Consider the following 20,540-nt stretch of genomic DNA (forward strand, 5'->3'; position numbering starts at 1 on the left):
CAAGAGGGCAGCATACACAACATAATGAAGAGCAATCAGGTCCAGCTGCTGCTGGTGTTAAAAAACTGCAATCTCTCGGAATATTTAGACAATTTTTCTGTAATGTTAATGTACAGTTTCACAGCTAAAAGTATTTTCAATAAAAACCAGCTGGACAAAACATTTACAATCACATGTTTCAGTTCACAAGTTACCGAGAAGCTCTTTAAAATGTTCAACGACAACTAGGCCTTAATTTTAAGAGTTTTTAAAAACTTGGTTCCAGGAATTACGAGCAGCAAATTTAAATGCAATTTTTTCCTAATTCTTTTCAGATGTTAGGTACAAACAAGAGGACATCCTGGGACCTTAGATCTGAACCATCAAAGTTTTTCTGAGGAATTTAAGTCCCAAGATATGAAGGTAGGTAACTGAAAATAACCTTAAAACCCACATCTTAAAACTTGTAAGGAATCTAAGCTATAAAGAGCTATATGCTTTGATTGGAAGCATCAAAGTAAATCATATCATCATAATTCATGACAGACAGGAATGTAACAGAAACAAGGTTTATTTTGGGCTCAAAACACAAACAGGTCACCATTCTAAAGAGAAAACTCAGTTTTTGTTGCAGCTTTTTTACACCAAAATTTAATCGTTAGTTGCAAAAGAAAGAGATCATTATCAAGAAAATTAAAATATTTGTACTGACAGACTAGGTGATCATTGGAAGGTCATGCAACTGACCCTTGAGGGACATTAGCCACAGTGAGTGAACTGGAAGTGAATCTGCCTGTACACGCTGTACACAGAGAAAGAGAATTATTAGTTGATTATATAAATTGTCCATGTCAGTAAACCATCCTACTGCATCAAATCTCAACTCCACAGAAATACCACCGACTCCCATTCTGACCAGAGCGAACACTAGCCACTGCTACTGGAGTGGCATCACAAAGGTAAATCTTTTTTTATTTGTTAAACAAAATTTCTGAGTTTTGTAACTTGTGGCAAACAGCAAATAATCATTTATCGGTCACAATCACAATTCTGGTGAGAGAACAGAGAAATTATCAGGACAAAGACATCTGGTGGTCAAAGTGGAAGTGGAAGAATAAAAGGACTATAATTAAACATAATTAAACACTGCAACTAATGTCATATTTTCAGTAAGGCTTGTCTCTGTTATTGGCATATTACCTTGTGGAATACATTTATTGTTTTTGGAACACGAACCAGAGCTTAGGCTGCCATTGAATCACAAATCTGAGCAGAGTATTAATTTTTAATCGACTTTGAAAACAATATCTTGGCCCATGCACAGAAATTTGCTCAACAATTAGACACCAACTATCAATCTAATTTTAGACAGGATGGTTAGATGCTTAATGTAGGCTTACTGCGCTCTAGCTTAAAGATAAGCTGTACGTAGGGATGCACCGATAAATCGGCCCTGATTTCCTGAATTTTGGGAGATTGGCAATTGGCCGATACTTACCGTATTTTCCGCACTATAAGGCGCACCACATTATAAGGCGCACCTTCAATGAATGGCCTATTTTAAAACTTTTTTCATATATAAGGCGCACCGCATTATAAGGCGCATAGAATAGACGCTACAGTAGAGGCTGGGGTTACATTATGCATCCATTAGATGGAACTGCGCTAAAGGGAATGTCAACAAAACAGTCATATAGGTCAGTCAAACTTTATTAATAGATTACAAACCAGCGTTCTGAAAACTCCGTTCATTCCCAAAATGAACAGCTGTTGCTTCCTCCACTTCCGCACCATTGATTCGTTCATGTTAAATTCTCTCGCTGCTGCTCTATTCCCGTGTTCTACTGCGTAACTGATCGCCTTGAGCTTAAACTCTGCGTCGTAAGCGTGTCTCTTAATAGGAGCCATTTTGGGATCTTTACACAAAACCCAGTGTCCACCGCTGGCTGCTTTCCCCCGTTTCTTCTTCTACGGGGGAAAATGAAGTCGGCGTCTGCTTTCCTCCGTTTCTTCTTCTACGGGGGAAAATGAAGTCGGCGTCTGCATACCGTAGTTGCGAGACCTGTTGTGGCTCAATATTGGTCCATATATAAGGCGAACCGGATTATATGGCGCACTGTCGGCTTTTGAGAAAATTGAAGGTTTTTAGGTGCGCCTTATAGTGCGGAAAATACGGTACATGAGAAAAAAATCTTACCTGCCTCCACAAAGGTGTGAAAATCAGCCACTGTCCCTCTTTGCTCTGCTGTGAGAGAAGTTTGACCGACAGGCATGGCCACCAGATCATATCTGCATGTGCGCGGTTAAGAACAATCTGCCACTGTTGCCAACTTATATATTTAGCAGCTTAGACAAAAGACCATAATCAGTATTGTACGCTTTTTAAACATTGGTGATCAGTCAGAAAACTGAAATTGGTGCACTCCTACTTCTACTAGATTTTTCAGATTAAAAGGTGGTGGGTGGTACAGCTCTGCTAAAGTTAAGGCCAACTTGTATATCACAAAGCTGTGTCCAGCTGCTGTTGTCATATTTCTCTACAGCTCTGTGTAGATGTAATGTTATCTATTCATAACTTCTAAAAGCTCATAACTCAGTAAGATGTTGCATGATCTGCTGTATAATTACAGGTACAAAGGTAGTGTACACTACTTTACCAAGTATGAGACGTTTTCATAATACGAGTTAATGACATGGGGGAATCATGTTGAAGTGATCCAGTGATACGTTTCAGACAATGATGTGCGATTCTGCTGTCACTGCAGATCCTTATCTATCATTATCTGCAAATGACAATTCATCAAAAATAGCAGAACTAGATTTACAGATAAGACTTCCAATAAATGATAAGCAGAGCAATGCTTAATGCTTTATGGCTTAAAGTTACCAAAAGTAATATGTCAGTTAAGCCAATTAAGTGGTTCCATATAAACATATTTACACGCTTTCTGGTATTTTACCTTCGTCTTTTTTTCACCAGAACAAAAGGCTGTATATGAATAACCTTTGCTACAATACACTTATCTTATCAGCTCAAACAACATGGTGGGAGAGAAAAAACATCAATCCTGAGAGGTGGGAAAGTTTGGGCCAATCCATCACTTCATGCCTACAGAGAGTTGTTTGTGTCTCTCAAAGGAAGTTGCCTAACTAAATGAAAAGGAATTTATATGGGCTGTTCATAATTTGCATGAATACAAACCATGACAGCTCAGATTCTTTGACTAACACTACAAGATTTCTCTTTCAATCTATTAAATTATGTTTTATGTAAAAGTAATAAAAATGGTTTTAAGTGAACAGAAAGTCACGTACACTTGGGGAAAACAGACCAAAAGGCTTTATTTGCCACATAGATCTAAACCTATGCTGTTTTGATCCAATATGTATACTTATATCTGAATTTCACCAATGAATGATATTTTAAATATATAGTTTCAAAGAAGTTTAAATTTCAGAATAACAGAACTTTTCATATTTGCATCAAGAGAAGATTTAGATATAAATAAATGGCTTTTCTGAGAGAAAAATAAGTTTTCTCTGCTCTAGGAAAGCTAAAAAGATGATTACTAATAAATACTGTTTGCTGTTTCTTCGAACCATGTAACTTTGTATAGGTATTTATGTAAAAATTTATATGTCAATCCTAGACTGCATTGAGGGCATAAAAGTGTTTTTATTTTACATTGCTTTCACCTTTATTAATTTCTTGTCATTATTACAGTTGCTGTTTTTAAAAACAGATGGTTGTTTCCAGAAAGTCGTTTTAGACATAGGTCATGTTTGGCAGACAGGTGTACATTTTAAGAGCGTCTGAGGGTCATTGAAGACATGACAGTAAAACAGAGTTAAGTCCTCCAATGACAGATTCCAAGAAATCAGTTAATGTTCTATGTGAACTAAAACAACTGCAACAACGCCGATGGCATGTATAACATTTTTATTAACATTGTTCTTTGCCAAACAGTCAGTCACTATCTCTTTGACCTCTGCGAACAAAACAAATGGTGTCATATTTCTTCGTCTGTGCTCTTTGGTACTGAATCACTCCAAGGCTGTCCACTTCTATCACTTTTATGTTTCAGCTTGTCCTTCAGGCTGTGAACTCTGTCAGGTTTCCAAACATTTAGCTAATCAATAGACTGACATTTCAGCATAAACACTGCTTATCCAATGCCGCTCATCCAATCAGGACATCATCAACTAAGATTTCCAGGAACATGACTCACTGTACCTGAAAAAAGGTTAGCCCTAAACTTTCACCAGGCCCATCAAAATGATGGATTATGCTGTAAAAATCTTGCTTATTATTTGGGATTTTAATAAAGTTATTTTTGTCAAAAGTACATGACTAATTCTAAAAGTAGTTCCAGTGAGAATTGTGATTAGCATGAAAAGATTTCTGAAAATAACTTATGAGAGTTCAGAAACACAGCCAACAGGTAGCCTATAAATTATAATAACACCATCATCCTTACAATTTTAATGTTTTATAGACTTTACTTTCTATGGCCCGTTGTATTGTATAAACCTGGACTTTGTTTTGTTGTTATTCTGCTATATCAACTGAATTTCTCTGCTGCAAAATACAAAGCATCCAGAATGTCTTCACAGCACTTCAATGTTGTCAAATGTTATGATACAGTCTTATTCCAAATTATATTAAATTAATCTTTTTTCCTCAAAATTCAACACACAAATACCCCATTATAATGGCGTGGAAAAAGATTTGAGTGTTCTGTAAATGTATTAAAAATATAAAACCAAAAAATCACATTACAAAATAATCTAATGGGATGTTTATCTTTATACCAGACTGTGAAATAAAGTCTGAAATTGAGAATGTTTCTACAACTTAAATGAGTCTAAATGAAGCAATATGGGGAGAAGGGTCTTAGTCAAGGAGATGACCAACAACCTGGTGGACACTGTGATGGAAAAAGTACAATAAGGTCACATCTGCTGATCATGTTATATGAAATGCCTGTGAACTCTCACCAAAAGAACTATTTGGGTTACATGTAGAAGGTTGGAAGTTGTTTTCCACAGCTGCATCAGAACCAGGCTGTCTCGCCTTTGTTGTTAATTCTTTATCCTTGGTATAAAACTCATGTGTTGTCTCTGCCTGGCAGAGCTTTTCATCCAGACCTTCTTCATTATTGATTGTCCTACAAGCTCTCTGTATTGTGTACAATATATGAATAAACTTGATTGAGTGATTTCACCTGAACAGTGCTTGGAAATAGTATTTTTTCCACAACAATTTGGTGCCATGATCCGGATCCCTCAACTGGACATCCGAGGACGTCGACGAACAGCGTTAAGCGCGCAACCTGGACTAAATTCCAGCCTCAAACCTTGTTTACGATTTGGAGAGGGGGGCTGTTGGCCGGCTCCATGGCTCCAGTGCTGGGATCAACGAACTCAAAACCACTGTTATCAGGTGGGATACTCAACTCATGCTAACAAATTAACTTTGCAAATTCTAAATTTTTAAATCTAAAATAGTAAAGGATCCACTAAACCTTTCACCCTGGGGAATAGAGATTGACGGTGTTAAAGTTGGGTTAAAGTCCCACAGGAAAATAATAAAAATAATATAAAAAAATATATAAAATAAACAAAAATAATAAAAAACATAAGTGGGAGGTGAATGTCCCCCCGACAGCCGATTTTAGGCCGAGGGGAAAAAAGGGAACCCCAGGTTTCTAGGTTAAAGTCCTAGTGAAAGTCCTTAACAGTGAATAAGGCAGGTATTTTCTTGAGTTTTGGTTTTCTAAATTAAGGGAACTAAACCTTTAGAGAGTCCTAAAGACCTTCATCAGAAATAAAGGCCCCTCTTAAAGGAGTAAGAGGCAGAGCGACCACAAAGCTGATTTGTTGGATTCTGCGAAGACGTTTGCAGTCTAAAGAAGAAATCCCACCCAATTCAAGAAGAATGGGTCTAAGTGGTTCCAGAACTCAATCTCCTCCTCAGGGTGAATTGTTTGATTATTTGATAATGAAATATTGAAAAGAAAAGCAGGGGAAACGAATAAAGAAAAAAAAATGCTGAACATAAATATTTTCTTACTAAATTACAGGCCTAAATAAGTTAAAACAAAATTTGTTTAATTTTTTTTTCTCTTTAAATAAACGAAATGATTTTATTTCTTAAAAGGATCAATCAATCAATTTTATTTATAAGGGACCTTTTCTTACTACAAGTAGCTCAAAGAGCTGTACAAACAATTTCCCTCAGGTTTCTCTGATGATCAAGCAAAAGGTTAAAATAAGATTCATAAATACATATGTATAGGAAAAAACAAGGAAAACTATGCTGGCAAGAGGAGGGGGAGAGGAACGAAAAGAGACGTTCAAGATAAGTGCCGCACACACACACACAGCTATAACACACACACTGCCACTGCAACGAAGACTGCTTGCTACTAACCCTGTACACATTTAGAATTTTTTTAGCGAGAAAAGAATGACTTCAATAGAGTTTTGTGTTCCTGTTATCTTTGAGTCCTGAACAGAAGAACCAATATTAAAGGTCCTTTAGGGGTCCATGAGCCATAGATTGAGAAACTGTGAAGGGAAACTGTAATAACTGTAGTTCTGTAACAAAATTATGCTATTGAAATATAACAAATAAGATGATGGAGAACACTTTAAGCAAAATTATGGTTCTGAAAGAAAAGTTAAAATGGATAAATAATTTAAAAGCTGAACTGTTGCAAACACAGACAGTAAATACAATGTTATCAATGAGACTTACAAAGCGGTCCTATATAAAATACCAGTGTCCCTCGACTCTAAACATTTTAAAGATTTTTTCCTTCCTTTTTTGAAAATCTATGCTGAGTTACATAAAATAATACAAAATAAATTAAATTATTATGTTTTTTATTGTTAAGAATTACAGATCCTTGCTACTGCAGTGTTTATAATATTTTGGTATACCATATAATATTTGGTTGCGTTTAAATTGATCAAAGGAAAGTTCCTATAAAATAAAGCTGTGATAAATTTGAACTTAGAGGTTAAAAGATCTTTTGTTGTCCTGGAACTACTAGTTATGAAAAAATTAAAAAATAAAAATAATTAATAAAGCGCTTCAGCAGAAACTCGATCCTAAATTATATTAAATTGCTATGATCCTAAATTATATTGAGATCTCTTTTGTATGTGTACACATACAAAAGAGCTTAAAACTTAAAACAGGATCCTGTACATTGGAGTTGAATTCAAACATTAATGTATGTTGCTGAAAGAAAATTTAAACTGTTTGAAGCTTCAGTAAATTTGGTAAATTTAATTTAAGAAAATATATACAAAATGAGGACTGACTGTAAATGTTTGATTGATGGACTTTTGACTGACTCCAAATTCTGATAGTAATGTTTGTTTGTGTCTGTTTTATGTTGGGGTGACTGTTGTTTGTATGTTTTGTGTTACCGAACATTGTTTACTAGACTGATTGATTGAGAAATTTAAGTTCTTAAAGAATTATTGCATGAGATGGTTTGAGATAGGCCTGTCGCGATAAACGGTAAATCAATTAATCATACGATAAATTAAAACTATCTCCGTCATTTTAATTATCGGCCTTTCGTCTCTTCCGGCCTTTTTCTCTTTCAGTTAATGACACTGAATGAAAAAGCGCTCAACTCCGGTGCTCTCCACTGACTCCCCCTTCCTCATTTCCTTAGTGTAAAGCCCAGCGCACACCAGTTGTTGGCCGATTGTCGGCCCATTTTCAAAACCTGACAGATCACACATTAGCCGACAGAAATCCTAGGTATAACGGTTCGATCGGGTTCGTTCCTGCCGTGTGGTGTCCAACAAGGGGGGCAAAATAATGGCTACATTATTCAGTATTTAGTCCAGTGAACTAATTTTAAAACCAGGCATTAATCAATGCTTTACTACAATCTACCTGCAATGCATGTGGCTAGTGTCAGCGTAAAGTCCTGACTGAATGAAAATCATTAGAACCTATTTACGTCACGTAACGAAGAACAGCTGAAAAGTTACCAGGTTTATCAACTGCGGTAGCAATTTGGCTCCAATTCCTCCCCTTGTCATTTCTATATTCTTTGCATGTTGAATAAACATTAATGTTGTTTCCACTTATCATCTCCGATGTCCGCTGGACTTCGGGTTGTGCCGTGTCAGCTGTTTGGGATTCCCCTCCGTAATTTCCCCTCAGAAAACACGGAGGAGAATCCGAGCTTTCTGATTGGCTATCTGTTACATTCAACAGGCTGAGTTAAAGCACCCAGTCGGGGAAAACCCCTGATTTTGACCGGAGCGGCAACGACGATCTACCATAACACACCACACAATCTTAGAAAGACCAACGTTCTAAGATTGTTGTAAGGGGAAAAATAGGAGCAAAAAATCATGTAGTGTGAACTATTGCATCAGGTAATCGATGTGCCCATTTTCTCTATTTAAATCTAATTATTACTGAAGGGCAACATAATATACAGACTTCATAATCTTTTGGTTGAATGCAGTATTTATTTCCACTTTGGCTTTATGTTTAGTTTTTATTCAAGTGAGTTTTTTGTTCATGGAGACTGAGAATCCATTTTATTTTTGTTGTTGGTTGTTTTGTTTATTTTGTTTATCAGTTCCAGTGTTTAGTGTTCTTCTGAAAATAAAGTGTATCTATCTTTGGCAGGAAATCGCATGCATTATTACGTCATTTCCATTAAATCAGTGTACAAAGGTCTTCAAACAATATTATCGTTTATCGCAATAATTTTTGAGACAATTAATTGTTGAGCAAAATTTGCTATCGTGACAGGCCTAGTTTGAGATCTTATTTTATTTTCGAGATGATGATTTGAATGAGGATTTGAATGAGTCTCCTGTTTTTCCTGTTTCTGGCAAAGAAGAGCTGCTTGCTGGCAGTAGCACACTTAACAAAAAGTATACATGTCCAGTAATACTGTATGTGCCCAGTAAATCTTGTAGGGCGAGATCTGATGTGCTGATTAGGGATTAATCTTATCTCAGCACTGGTGGGTGTAAAAGTTACGTCACATTCTAATTGGACTCACACAGCTGTGCAAATTGACACATCTGCTCTAAATTATGTATATGAATGGAAGCTTCCAAATTCAACTCTTCCACATCAACTTCTTGAAGAAGTGAAAACTTTAATCTCTCCTTTTTCCTAATCTCTCATTTTTCTGATGTTAAACAGCATGATGACTTAAGCTGCATTTTAAATGTTTACTAAAACTGATTATGAGTATGAGACGCGATGGTTCTGTGCTCCTTCTGAGAAACTGTCAACATCTGCTTTGTTTTGGAACACACACACAGCGGCTGGCTGTCTCTCTCTCAGCTGAGCAGAGATAATTTTTTGGGGGTTCCTGACTGTTACCCACACATTCCTTTGGCAAGTTTTCTGAACGAATGTCAGCATTCAAAAAGTCGTATCATTGCACTGTCTAAAAAACGGTGGGATTGATTACTACCACAGATCCAAATTTTGAAGCATGTTTTTCATCTCAAACAGATCTGTCTCCATTACCAAAAATCATTGGTTCCTGATGGTTCCAGGTTGCAACAAAACACACTACAAACCATCTTTACAGTGAAACACTTTTGTGTAACTGTTTTCTTTTCCCCATTCATCCATACTGCTTCCAGTGCCCCCCCTGCAATGGCACTGCGCTCCCTCTAGAGGCCGCGCCCCACACTTTGGGAACCACTGGGCTAACTACTGATTGGATGTAATATAATTTTCAGGTAATTTTCACTTGTAATGTTAATGTTGTGATTCTGAGAACAAATATATTATAATCTATTCCTCATTTTCTTCAAGAATCTAGGAAATTCAGCCTCTAACATTTAACCTTTAGACATAGATCTTTGCAGATAAAATTAATCATTTAATGAGTCTGATTTGAATTTAGATAAATACAATTAGTTGGTTAATGATTCACCATTTATGATCATCCAGATCATTTTACTACATCAGGAAATAAAAGGCCTCAGTCATAGCTGTAACTCAGAGAAAAATCAACATTGTTGTCTGAGGGCATTTCCACATAAAACAACAAACTTCTGACCAATCACACAACACTTCACACGGAGCTGTGTCTAAATGGTGTCGAGTTTGGCAGGCAGATGCTTCTCTGAGAACAAAATGACACAATTTTCATAAATTGCGTATATGTCAATGAGATCCGATTTTGGCACTTCAGATGAAGCTTGTGGAAGTCTTTGTGTGCTGCTTCCTGTCTGAATCAGAAAGATAACATTGAGTCATGTATAAGCCGTTAGGACGACTCTTTGTTGATATATTAGCTGATTTTTCTTTGTTGATCATCTCAAACAAACTGCTTGCCACTGGGTTTCTGAAAGGCCACATAATAGCATCTGTTATGTGACAGTAGGCCTGTCACAATAGCAAATTTTGCTGAGCGATTAATTGTCTCAAAAAATTATTGCGATAAACGATAATATTGTTTGAAGACCTTTTTACACTGATTTAATGGAAATGACGTAATAATGCATGTGATTTCCTGCCAAAGATAGATACACTTTATTTTCAAAAGAATATTTAACACTGGAGTTGATAAACAAAATAAACAAAACAACCAAAAATAAAATGGATTCTCAGTCTCCATGAACAAAAAACTCACTTGAATAAAAACTAAACAGCATAAAGCCAAAGTGGAAATAAATACTGCATTCAACCAAAAGAGTGCAGATTATGAAGTCTGTATATTATGTTGCCCTTCAGTAATAATTAGATTTAAATAGAGAAAATGGGCACATCGATTACCTGATGCAATAGTTCACACTACATGATTTTTTGCTCCTATTTTTCCCCTTATGACAATCTTAGAACGTTGGTCTTTCTAAGATCGTGTGGTGTGTTATGGTAGATCGTCGTTGCCGCTCCGGTCAAAATCAGGGGTTTTCCCCTACTGGGATCTTAACGCAGCCTGTTGAATGTGACAGGTAGCCAATCAGAAAGCGTGGATTCTCCTCCGCGCTTTCTGAGGGGAAATTACGGAGGGGAATCTCTAACAGCTGACACGGCGCAACCCGAAGTCCAGCTGACATGGAAACAACATTAAAGTTTATTCAACATGCAAAGAATATAGAAATGACAAGGGGAGGAGTTGGAGCCAAATTGCTACCGCAGTTGATAAACCTGGTAACTTTTCAGCTGTTCTTCGTTACGTGACGTAAATAGGTTCTAATGATTTTCATTCAGTCAGGACTTTACGCTGACACTAGCCACATGCATTGCAGGTAGATTGTAGTAAAGCATTGATTAATGCCTGGTTTTAAAATTAGTTCACTGGACTTGTAGCCATTATTTTGTGCCCATTGTTGGACACCACACGGCAGGACCAAACCCGATCGAACCGTTATACCTAGGATTTCTGTCGGCTAATGTGTGGTCTGTCAGGTTTTGAAAATGGGCCGACAATCGGCCGACAGCTCTAAGATCGTGTCGTGTGCACTGGGCATTAAACTAAGGAAATGAGGAAGGGAGGGTCAGTGGAGAGCACCGGAGTTGAGCCGTTTTTCATTCGGTGTCATCAACAGAAAGAGAAAAAGGCCGGAAGAGACGATAATGCCGATAATTGAAATGACGTCGATAGTTTTAATTTATCGTACGATTAATCGATTAATCGATTTATCGTTTATCGCGACAGGCCTATGTGACAGAAATTTCATATTGCACTTTGTGCTGTGATGGCTGGGTCTTTAAATTTATAAAGCTTAAGTTCACAATGCCTGTCTCACAAATGACTTCTTACAGGTGCTGATCATCTTTTGATCAGCTGATTGAGTTTAATAGAGGTTTTCAATACATTGTTTTTACACTTTTCCTTCAATCTTGTCCCTACTCACACCTGGTACTCATGTCCATGGAATGCTATATACTGTATAGGTGTGAACACATTCAAGATGCACAGAAGACAGTTTTCTTCAGAGGTGGATGAAAACACTTGTGTTTAACTTTTTAAACTCAATCCCTCTCAGAACAAATGATGAACCAGCCACTGACTGAAGGAATTCTGTAAGCCTAGCTGCTGTCACCTAATCTAAAAATAATTGAACAGCCAAGAATCGGTAAAAAAAATATGTTGGAAACAGTGGGGTCATTATTTTTAACTGCAGACCTGACATGTTGGGTGGGTCTGTCAGTCAGAGTTCTCTCACAGCAGAAGATAACAGGATTAGAGGACAGTGGACGACTTTTAAACATTTGCCAAGACAGATAAGATCGGTGGATAAGATTGACTTCACATGCAAGTACCGGCTGATCACCTATCTCTAAAATGAAGGAAACTGGGGTTGATTTATCAGTGCACCCCTCATTTTAAGTGACTTAAAGTTTCATCATTGTTACAGAAACATCAGCTAATGGCCCACTCTGACATGGCTACACTCTGCCAGGTGCAACAGGTTGTCCTGATGCTGCTCTGCTTACAAAGGAATCAACAACGACAGATGCTAATACCAGAGCTGAACAGAAAGCCCCACTCAAATATTTCTGAATAACCGTAATCACGTCTTTGCTTACACCAACAAGCCATACTCAGCCTGTAAAAAACAAATTCCGGTAAGACGGATAGGAAACCAAAAACAAAAAGGATGAAGACATGAATGCAATGGACCCCACATTGTGCGGCTGCATTTCTCAGCTTTGAAAAACAACAGTGTACTCGGGTTTACACTAAAGCAGGGGCATGAGCAGCTGGTGTTAATCACTACTTTGAAATTCAGACGTAAAAGGGGGCAAGGAGGAGGAAGGGGTCTGCGCGTCGTACCCACATAAACCTCATGCTATGCTTCATCTTGGGTTTGAGGGACTGCTAACCCCGACGCTCACCTCCTTCTCTCTTCTGCAACCTTCTGTGGCTCATTACTTTGCTTCAAATATTTTGTCTGGAAAGGAACTAATCAATTTCCTAATGCTAGGGGCGTCTATGTACGTCATCAGGGGGTTTCAGGTGGCGTGAGTCCTGGTTGCAATGCTGTGTTGGCAGTGACAGAATAACAGAGGATAAGGGAGAGCTAAACAAGAAAGCCACTGGGGGCTGCAGCAACACTTTGTGACAGAGCAAAAATTCACACATGGTACTATTAAAAGTGTTTTAAAAACAATCTGGGCTTATTTTCTCACACAAGATCTCTCTCTCTTTTTTAAGGCCCTTCTTGAAGCAGAAAAACAGATAATTCATTTAAGATTGATTAAATACCAAGTCCAACTTAAATATATTATTTAGTCATAGCAGAATAGAGAGGACAGTTTAGGACTAAGTTACATTAGTTCTGGAAGGCATGTCCTTCGTTGACCTGTCAGATATTCAAGGTATTGAGCCTCAGATGCACCAGAAAGAGAACAATTATAAAAATACTTTATAGTTTATCAATATTGATACAGGAGTTATGCATAAATTTGCCTTTGGTCGTTCACATACAGTAAAAGAATGTCGGCATAAATAAAAATTCTGCTGCTGCTTTTATCAGGAATTAACAGCCATTAATAAAACCCACTTGATTAATGAAGTGTGACTATCTTTAGAAAATGTTTTGGAATTTTCTGTATAGTTTATTTTATGTTTTGGTACAATGAAGAGGAGAGACATCAGCAACAATTTTAGAGAAGCAACTTTTGCAGCTCAATCTGGTTGAAGGCTTACAGGTAGGGATGCACTCATTAACATTGCTATCAGTCAATGTTAGTCATTTTTTAATATATCGCTATTGGTCCAATTTATTAAAAATCAATGTTTATTTTCAACTTCTTGTTCTTTGTGTTTCTTCAGGGGTTGGAGAGGAACGTTAGGTTCCTCAACCCAACGAATTATGGGTTGGGTTAAAAACCCCCTGAATTATAGGGTTTTTAACAGAAGCAATCAAGCAATATCAGTGATGTGTTTTTTTTTAAATGGTGTTAAAAGGGTAGGGAAATATGTATGATACAAATCAGGGTTTCCCCCAGAAAACTTCCTAAGCCCAGTGGTCGGGGCGTCGAGGCGGTCCACCATGTTTTTGTATTAAAAGATGTTAAGTTGACAGGAAATGTAAAAATATTACTGGATTATTATATGTTACAGGAAAACATTGCCAGTGAAACGATATTTAAACCCACAACTAGTCTAAAACAACAAATCAAAAAATACAATTAAATGAAAATTAATTATTTGCACTTCTGTTTAATCCAAATTAAGTCAGCGGCTCTATCAGGCCCCCAGGGCTTCAGGGGCCACATAATTGCTAATATTTTAACACAGACCACAGATACATCAATGTAACATTTGTTTATTGAGATGATCAATGCTGCTAAATTTGATTTAATGGTTTCAGCATACATAAATTAAAAGATATTAAATTGTTGGCAAGTTTACTTTGTAAAAGTTCAAAGAACAATATTCATAGTTAGATTGTTTTGTTTCCATAGCATCAATCTGATGCTGTGACTTTAATCTTTGAGTTTGAGCTTTGTTCACAAATACAAACTGCAATTACAACTGATTGCTTTTGAGGTTGGCCAATTAAACTACTCCCCCTCTCCCAGATTTCACTAAATCTAACACAGAAGCTGTTAGAGGTGCTATTGTTTTTAGCAACAAAAGGGGCCCTTAAGTCAGATTCTGCTCAAGGCTTCATATAGCCTTGGACCAGCCCTGCATGATGAGTTAAATTTGCTGCACTGAGCAGAGATGTGCAATAAACGGGAGATTTAATTCAATGCTGCTAACGTGGCTATAGTAGCTCTTCCATTTCGTGTCTGCTGAGTTTTTAATAAGCGTCACAGAAACTGTTCTGGTTGCTGGAGTTAATGGGACGAGATTTTCAGATCTCTGTGTGGCCGCACCCATCAACTCTGGCTGACTAATTACTGTAGACAACGCATTTGATACGGTTTGATGCATTGTGTAACCGGAAAAGTAATACTACAAGAATAATGTAACAGAAGTATTAATATCGGATAGAAAATTTTCATATCGGTGCATCCCCAATTAAACGGCAATTTCCAGACAACTTCAAATATCTACAATTAAAAAACACATTGATCATTTGAGAATAATGGTTGTTGAAGCACCTCTTGTAGGTTTCACCTAATATGGTAAATTCCAAAATTCATAATATTACAAGAAAATTACTAAACAAGTATGGCTGGTTTGGAAAGCCTCACTTCTCTAACAAATATAGCAATATGACTTTGTTTTGTCCTTTGAATGAGTAAAAACAAATGGATGTTTTTTTTTTTTCCAAAGTTTTGTCATGAGAACCTTATACCAACTGTCAAGATGTATTAAGTACAGCTTATTATAATAACCAATAGTACTTGCAATACACAGTATTAATTTGTGATATTGATAACTGTGCTATCATCGTTCACAATTATGATATTAAAGTTTCATACTGTTACAACCAGTAAAAGTGGTGTTAACATCAAAATAAAAAATATTCTGAGTGACAGCAAATAGTCTGACAGTCTTCTCTATGTCAGCTTATTCATTGTGGGCCAGTTGTGATTGACCGACCCAAAAACTGAAAACCTTTCAGAAATATTCCCCGGCCTAAACACTCGGCCTAGAAAAAACTTTTAGCCTTTTGCCTTCTCTCCATAACTTGTATGCTGTCACACATATATTGTATGGTCATGTATTTTGATTTTGTAATGACCTAGTTTCCTCAAATGAGCGAAAACATTTAAAGCCAGCTTGTAAAACGTTCCTGCCCACTCTTTACACTCTGAGTTTGTGTGTCTGTCTGGGACCCTCCTGTGCAAGCACATGCCATAACAGGACATTCCAAACAAAACACACTGATACAAACACACTGTATAGAGTAGAGTGGTGCATAATGCTACCACATGGCAGCTAACCATCACAAAAACCATCAAAGGAAATCTGATCCAGCACCTCTTTTTTTTCCTCTTGTATGAGGTCTGAAGTGGCTTTATTTAAACCAACTTCAAAAGGATTACAACTGTATGTACAGTGTTGAAATTTGCCAAATATTTTGACATTTAAACAAATTTTACCCCTCACCTGTCCACCATGTTGGGATCTGCAGACCTGGACAGCAGAAGCTCGATGCAATGTGCTATTTTGTCTTCACTGCTAGAGGCAGTACAACTGGCCATGAGTACGGTCCAACAATCTGTGGAGAAGAAAAGCATTTTCAATGAAATATATAAATTATAGATTTAATATATTGATTAAGAAAGAGAAACTATGTCAAAAGCAAACTAGTGGCAAAAAAAAGAAAATCCTGTCCATTGACATCATATTGGGCTTTAAATCAACTCTTTAATTTTATGCCTCTATGCTGTAATAAGATTTTGTTTTCAATGAGTTGAAATGCTAAGATAAACAAGTGTGACATAGAAACCAAATAGATAAATACAGTTCAGTTAAATGGTGAAGTCAGTTTTACATACACTTTTCGCAAAATATATTATGACAGGCCTAAGTGGATTTAAGTTTTAGCACTTCAAAGAGAAAATAGGATTCACTTGTACAGAACTCTGTCACAGAACCAATGCCAGCCAATTAAGCCCCGTTAAACAGATTAGTGGGTGGTAGTCCAGGAGTCAGACAAAATCTCACTGCAATAAAAGCCAACCGAGAAACAAAGGCCAAGTGTCCCAGCTTATTTTCAAATGCTCTAACTCTACAACTACATAAGTTCAAAATTAAAACGGTAAACAAACACTCAGCTCAGTCCACAAATGTATGTAGTTCTATTAATTTTCCAATCAGATCTTAAATGAGATCAAATTTTCTTTGTAAAATGCATTTTATTTAGAAAAAAGGAGATGAGGGAGGTTAACCGACTTTTGGGCAGTTCTTATTTTTCAATGATTTGTAACAAGTTTACCTTCAGTTTCTTCTATATGCTGCTTCTAAATGTGGACTAGACTCCAGCACGTGAGCCTACATCTGTGTGTAGATTCCTGTGTCTTTGCCGCTGTGTATGTTTGGCTCTTTATCTGTTTGTGAATGTATTTACATTTTGAGCGTGTTGGTGTAAACTAGTCTGCCTAGCTTGCGTCTGACAAGAGCTGGAGTAAATAAATCTGCGGCCTGACAACCGGTGAGAAGGTAGGACGGAGGCGTGGTGACCGCTATCAATCATGCCCGCATTCCTGTAGCCAGCCTCACAGCTTGGACAACGCCACGACGACGTCACCACGCGTCATTCTCTTGTTTAATCGTTTCCTTCACCTGTCTCAAAGGGCGAGATGCGAAGACCATGTGAAATCAGTCGCACAGTATAACTCTGTCTGTGTGACAGATTTTACTGGAGTGTGAACTCATTTATTTCAGCTATCAATATATCAGTGCACATTATTTGTTGAAGCTTATAACTTTACTCCGGAGGAAGTTGGCAGCTGTGTGAAGGTTCCCAGCTAAAACATCAGGGACACAAAGGGAGACACAGATTGGTGGAAATGGAGTTTCATATTTTTGCCATTATTCAGACTGACAAGCATCAAACATTCTGACATTGTAGATAGGCCAAATTTTTCTAGGTAATAAATTGTGATAAAAAGGTGACATTGTTGCTTTGAGACTAGCATTTCCTACTATTATCTATGAAGGGCGGCACGACCTCTTAAGAAGATCACGACATAAAGTAATTGTTGGTGTTCACAGTTAATGTTATTGATCTTTCTTAGCCTTTCTAACGTCGTGAGCTACTTCTGTCCCTACGTGGGCGCTTGTGTATGTGACGCATGCATTGAAATGAGTGTGAGGGTGTGCACACCAAGTCACACGGCTTACTCAGCTTGTACGAACTCAAGCAAATTCTCAAAAGTGTCAGCGTCAAAATTGACAAAAGCTGGACAAAAACACGTGGTTGTACTCTGTTACCGACATTCATATGCAGAGTCGGGTACACTCACATGCGGGTGCACAGGCGCTTCTGCCAGCAGTCACAGAGCGCACAAAAAAGAGGTTGCAACAATCTGCAAAGCAGGTAAGAATATCAGGAGGAGCGCGGCAAATGTCACTGTCGGAGACTGCAGGTTAGCGGAGTGTTGTCCCTTCAGTTTCAGAAACCACACTCAAAAAGAACTTTGTAAAAGCTCGCACTCCCCTGCCGGACTGTGAACAGAGTAGAAAAGTTGTGGGGTCCAAATGTCCGCATCTCGGTCTTATGAGACCGCATCTCAGTCTCGCAAAATTTTGCATGTTTTAATTTTGCCATTAAAAGGTGCAAAATTTTGTTTTAATGGCAGCAGCTTTCTGTCTTGCAAGAGACAGCACACAAGATTAACTGTTATTTCTGTTATTAAAAGAAAGTAGAGGTGCACCGACTGCAGTTTTCTGGCTGATCACTGATATTTAAGAAGCCTGACTGATTTTGGCCTACATACAGTAAAAAAGTTGCAAAGTTGACAACAGTAGGCTGACTATTGGGAAACATAGAGCTCTCTCAGAGCATGTGGTGGTAGAAAAGATTCTTGGATATAATCAGTTTCAGCATGTACCGTAAACAAAATTAAAGAAATAGGGACCGATCAACCTGCGCACCCCTTGAAATTACATCCCCTACCTAATAGCATGAAAATGGCACGATAATGCAAGTACACTGTGTCAAAGACCAATAAACTAATTTCTAATGAACATTTAACACTGGAACTGGAAGACATTTTAAATATCCAAAGTAAATACAAACAAACCAAAAACAAATAAAATTGATTGTGAGGTCTCCGTAAACAAACTTGCCCTACAAAATATGATTCATTAGCTTCTGACCAGAAGAATAGGCAAAACTAACAGTATTTATTTATCTATTAAGCAAAAGCTCTTAATGTGCACCATTTTGCTTTATAACAAATGAAAGGTGCCGGCTCCACAACTTAAGAGGTTTACCACGGTCATTCGGTTTGAATCGGCTTTGAAACAAATGTTTAAACATGCCATCGAACCAAAAATAACATTTGGCTTTCCAGTAGACCACCGCCTACTCATGGTGCTGCATTTACGGTTCAGTATTCACAGATTTTTCTGTGGAACGTGACTCCAAATTACTCACAGAAGATCTACATATCCTCGGATTTTGTCGTAAATTTTACTCCTCAGACATTTTCCAGCACGCAGCGGGTACCTGCACCTTTTCCCGACACTACTTTATTTTATATCTTTCTTTTTTCCGATGTTATTTTTCATGTCCATGTTTACGGCATGAGGCTTGAAGTTAATAAAAGTGGCTCCATGATGCTTTGAATTTCCCTCATATGGGTTTGATTTTGACCTGGCTTTGTTCTTTTGTTTTTAAATGTCTGTCCCATATTTGTATGATATTAAGGGGAGTACCAACATTTGTTTTTTTCCACTTAAAGCACTGGGCAGTTACAAGCATTTCTAGAGGAGGTGTTAAGAGATTTTTAGCTAATTGCATATATAGCAACATTATATAAATGGTAGGGATGAACATATGGATTTGTTTGTTTTTCTAATGCACATCTTGTACAAATTTATCAAAACGTACATGTGTTTTCATTTATCCCATCCTATTCATTTATATTTGTAGTAAAAACAAACCAAGTGGGAGAACACTTTAAGGATCTAGATCTGGGTTAGGCTACTCAAATGATTGGAAATTAATACAATGTCCCAATAAGATCTAAACATTGTGTGCTCAATAACTTCAAACTGAAGGCTTATCTTTCCCAGACTGACCACAATTCTGCACATGCCTTCAATTTTACCTTCTTAGAGATGAGAGTGCAATGTGCATCAACTAAAGACAACTCAGGGGATTAGCAGAGTGTTTCTCCAAATGTTCTCCTTTGGCGTCACAACCTTTAAGTAATGGCAGATGGGAGAAATGATACACTGGTCTGACTGGTTGTCTGGTGCTCGGCAATCGCAGTTGGGGTAGTTAAAAAAATCTGCCCAAAGCAGTGACAGCTGGACATCAATGCAACAGAGATCATCAGAAAGGTGAAGAGGTATGGCATTTATTAAAACTCAAATAGTACTTCCTTAATTTGATTTCGGATGATATCTTACCAGAATTGACTTTTCTTTTAAGATCTCTTCAGTACAAAAGTCAGTCAGCACACCTGTCAATTTATTGAAAGTGAAATAAATTGATATAAATTGGCTGCTATGATTAAACTGAGAGTAATATTCATAAAAAGATAAATATATTCTTTAAGGCCCCCAGTCTATAATTTGAAAAAAAAAAACAGTAAATGAAAAATTAAAGACCGAAATACCTACTTATGGATTGAACAAGGCCACTAAACTAACAAACAAGCCACCCTAAATTAACTGTTTAAACTTTAGCTGCAGTAAAAAGCAATAAATATGGCAGCTGCTTAGTTTCAGCTGATAACAAAGCGGAGTTACTTTGACTTGCTTAGACTAGTTGCATTTATTAACCAGAGACCGTCCCATACAAGATGGAAGTGAAGGCTCAATAGTTGAGGAAATAGTCTAAGTAAAATTTTTATACAGTTAAAGACACTGCAGCTCTATACACTTATATATAGGGCAAACTTTAAACTGTAATGCCAAGTTCAGGCATTCAGGTAGCCACATGGAAATCTGTTT

General features: G+C 37.3%; 1 protein-coding gene across 1 annotated transcript in view; it reads right to left on the reverse strand.

Annotated features, from left to right (window-relative positions):
* asz1 (ankyrin repeat, SAM and basic leucine zipper domain containing 1) overlaps positions 1-20,540 on the reverse strand; it is a 43,627-nt gene that overhangs the window by 18,992 nt on the left and 4,095 nt on the right. The window contains exon 4 of the mRNA XM_005810484.2: positions 16,017-16,128. Coding sequence (XP_005810541.1) covers positions 16,017-16,128 — 112 coding nt within the window. The remainder of the gene's footprint in view (positions 1-16,016; positions 16,129-20,540) is intronic.

The sequence above is a fragment of the Xiphophorus maculatus genome, chromosome 2, assembly GCF_002775205.1.
Source record: "Xiphophorus maculatus strain JP 163 A chromosome 2, X_maculatus-5.0-male, whole genome shotgun sequence".
Taxonomy (NCBI): domain Eukaryota; kingdom Metazoa; phylum Chordata; class Actinopteri; order Cyprinodontiformes; family Poeciliidae; genus Xiphophorus; species Xiphophorus maculatus.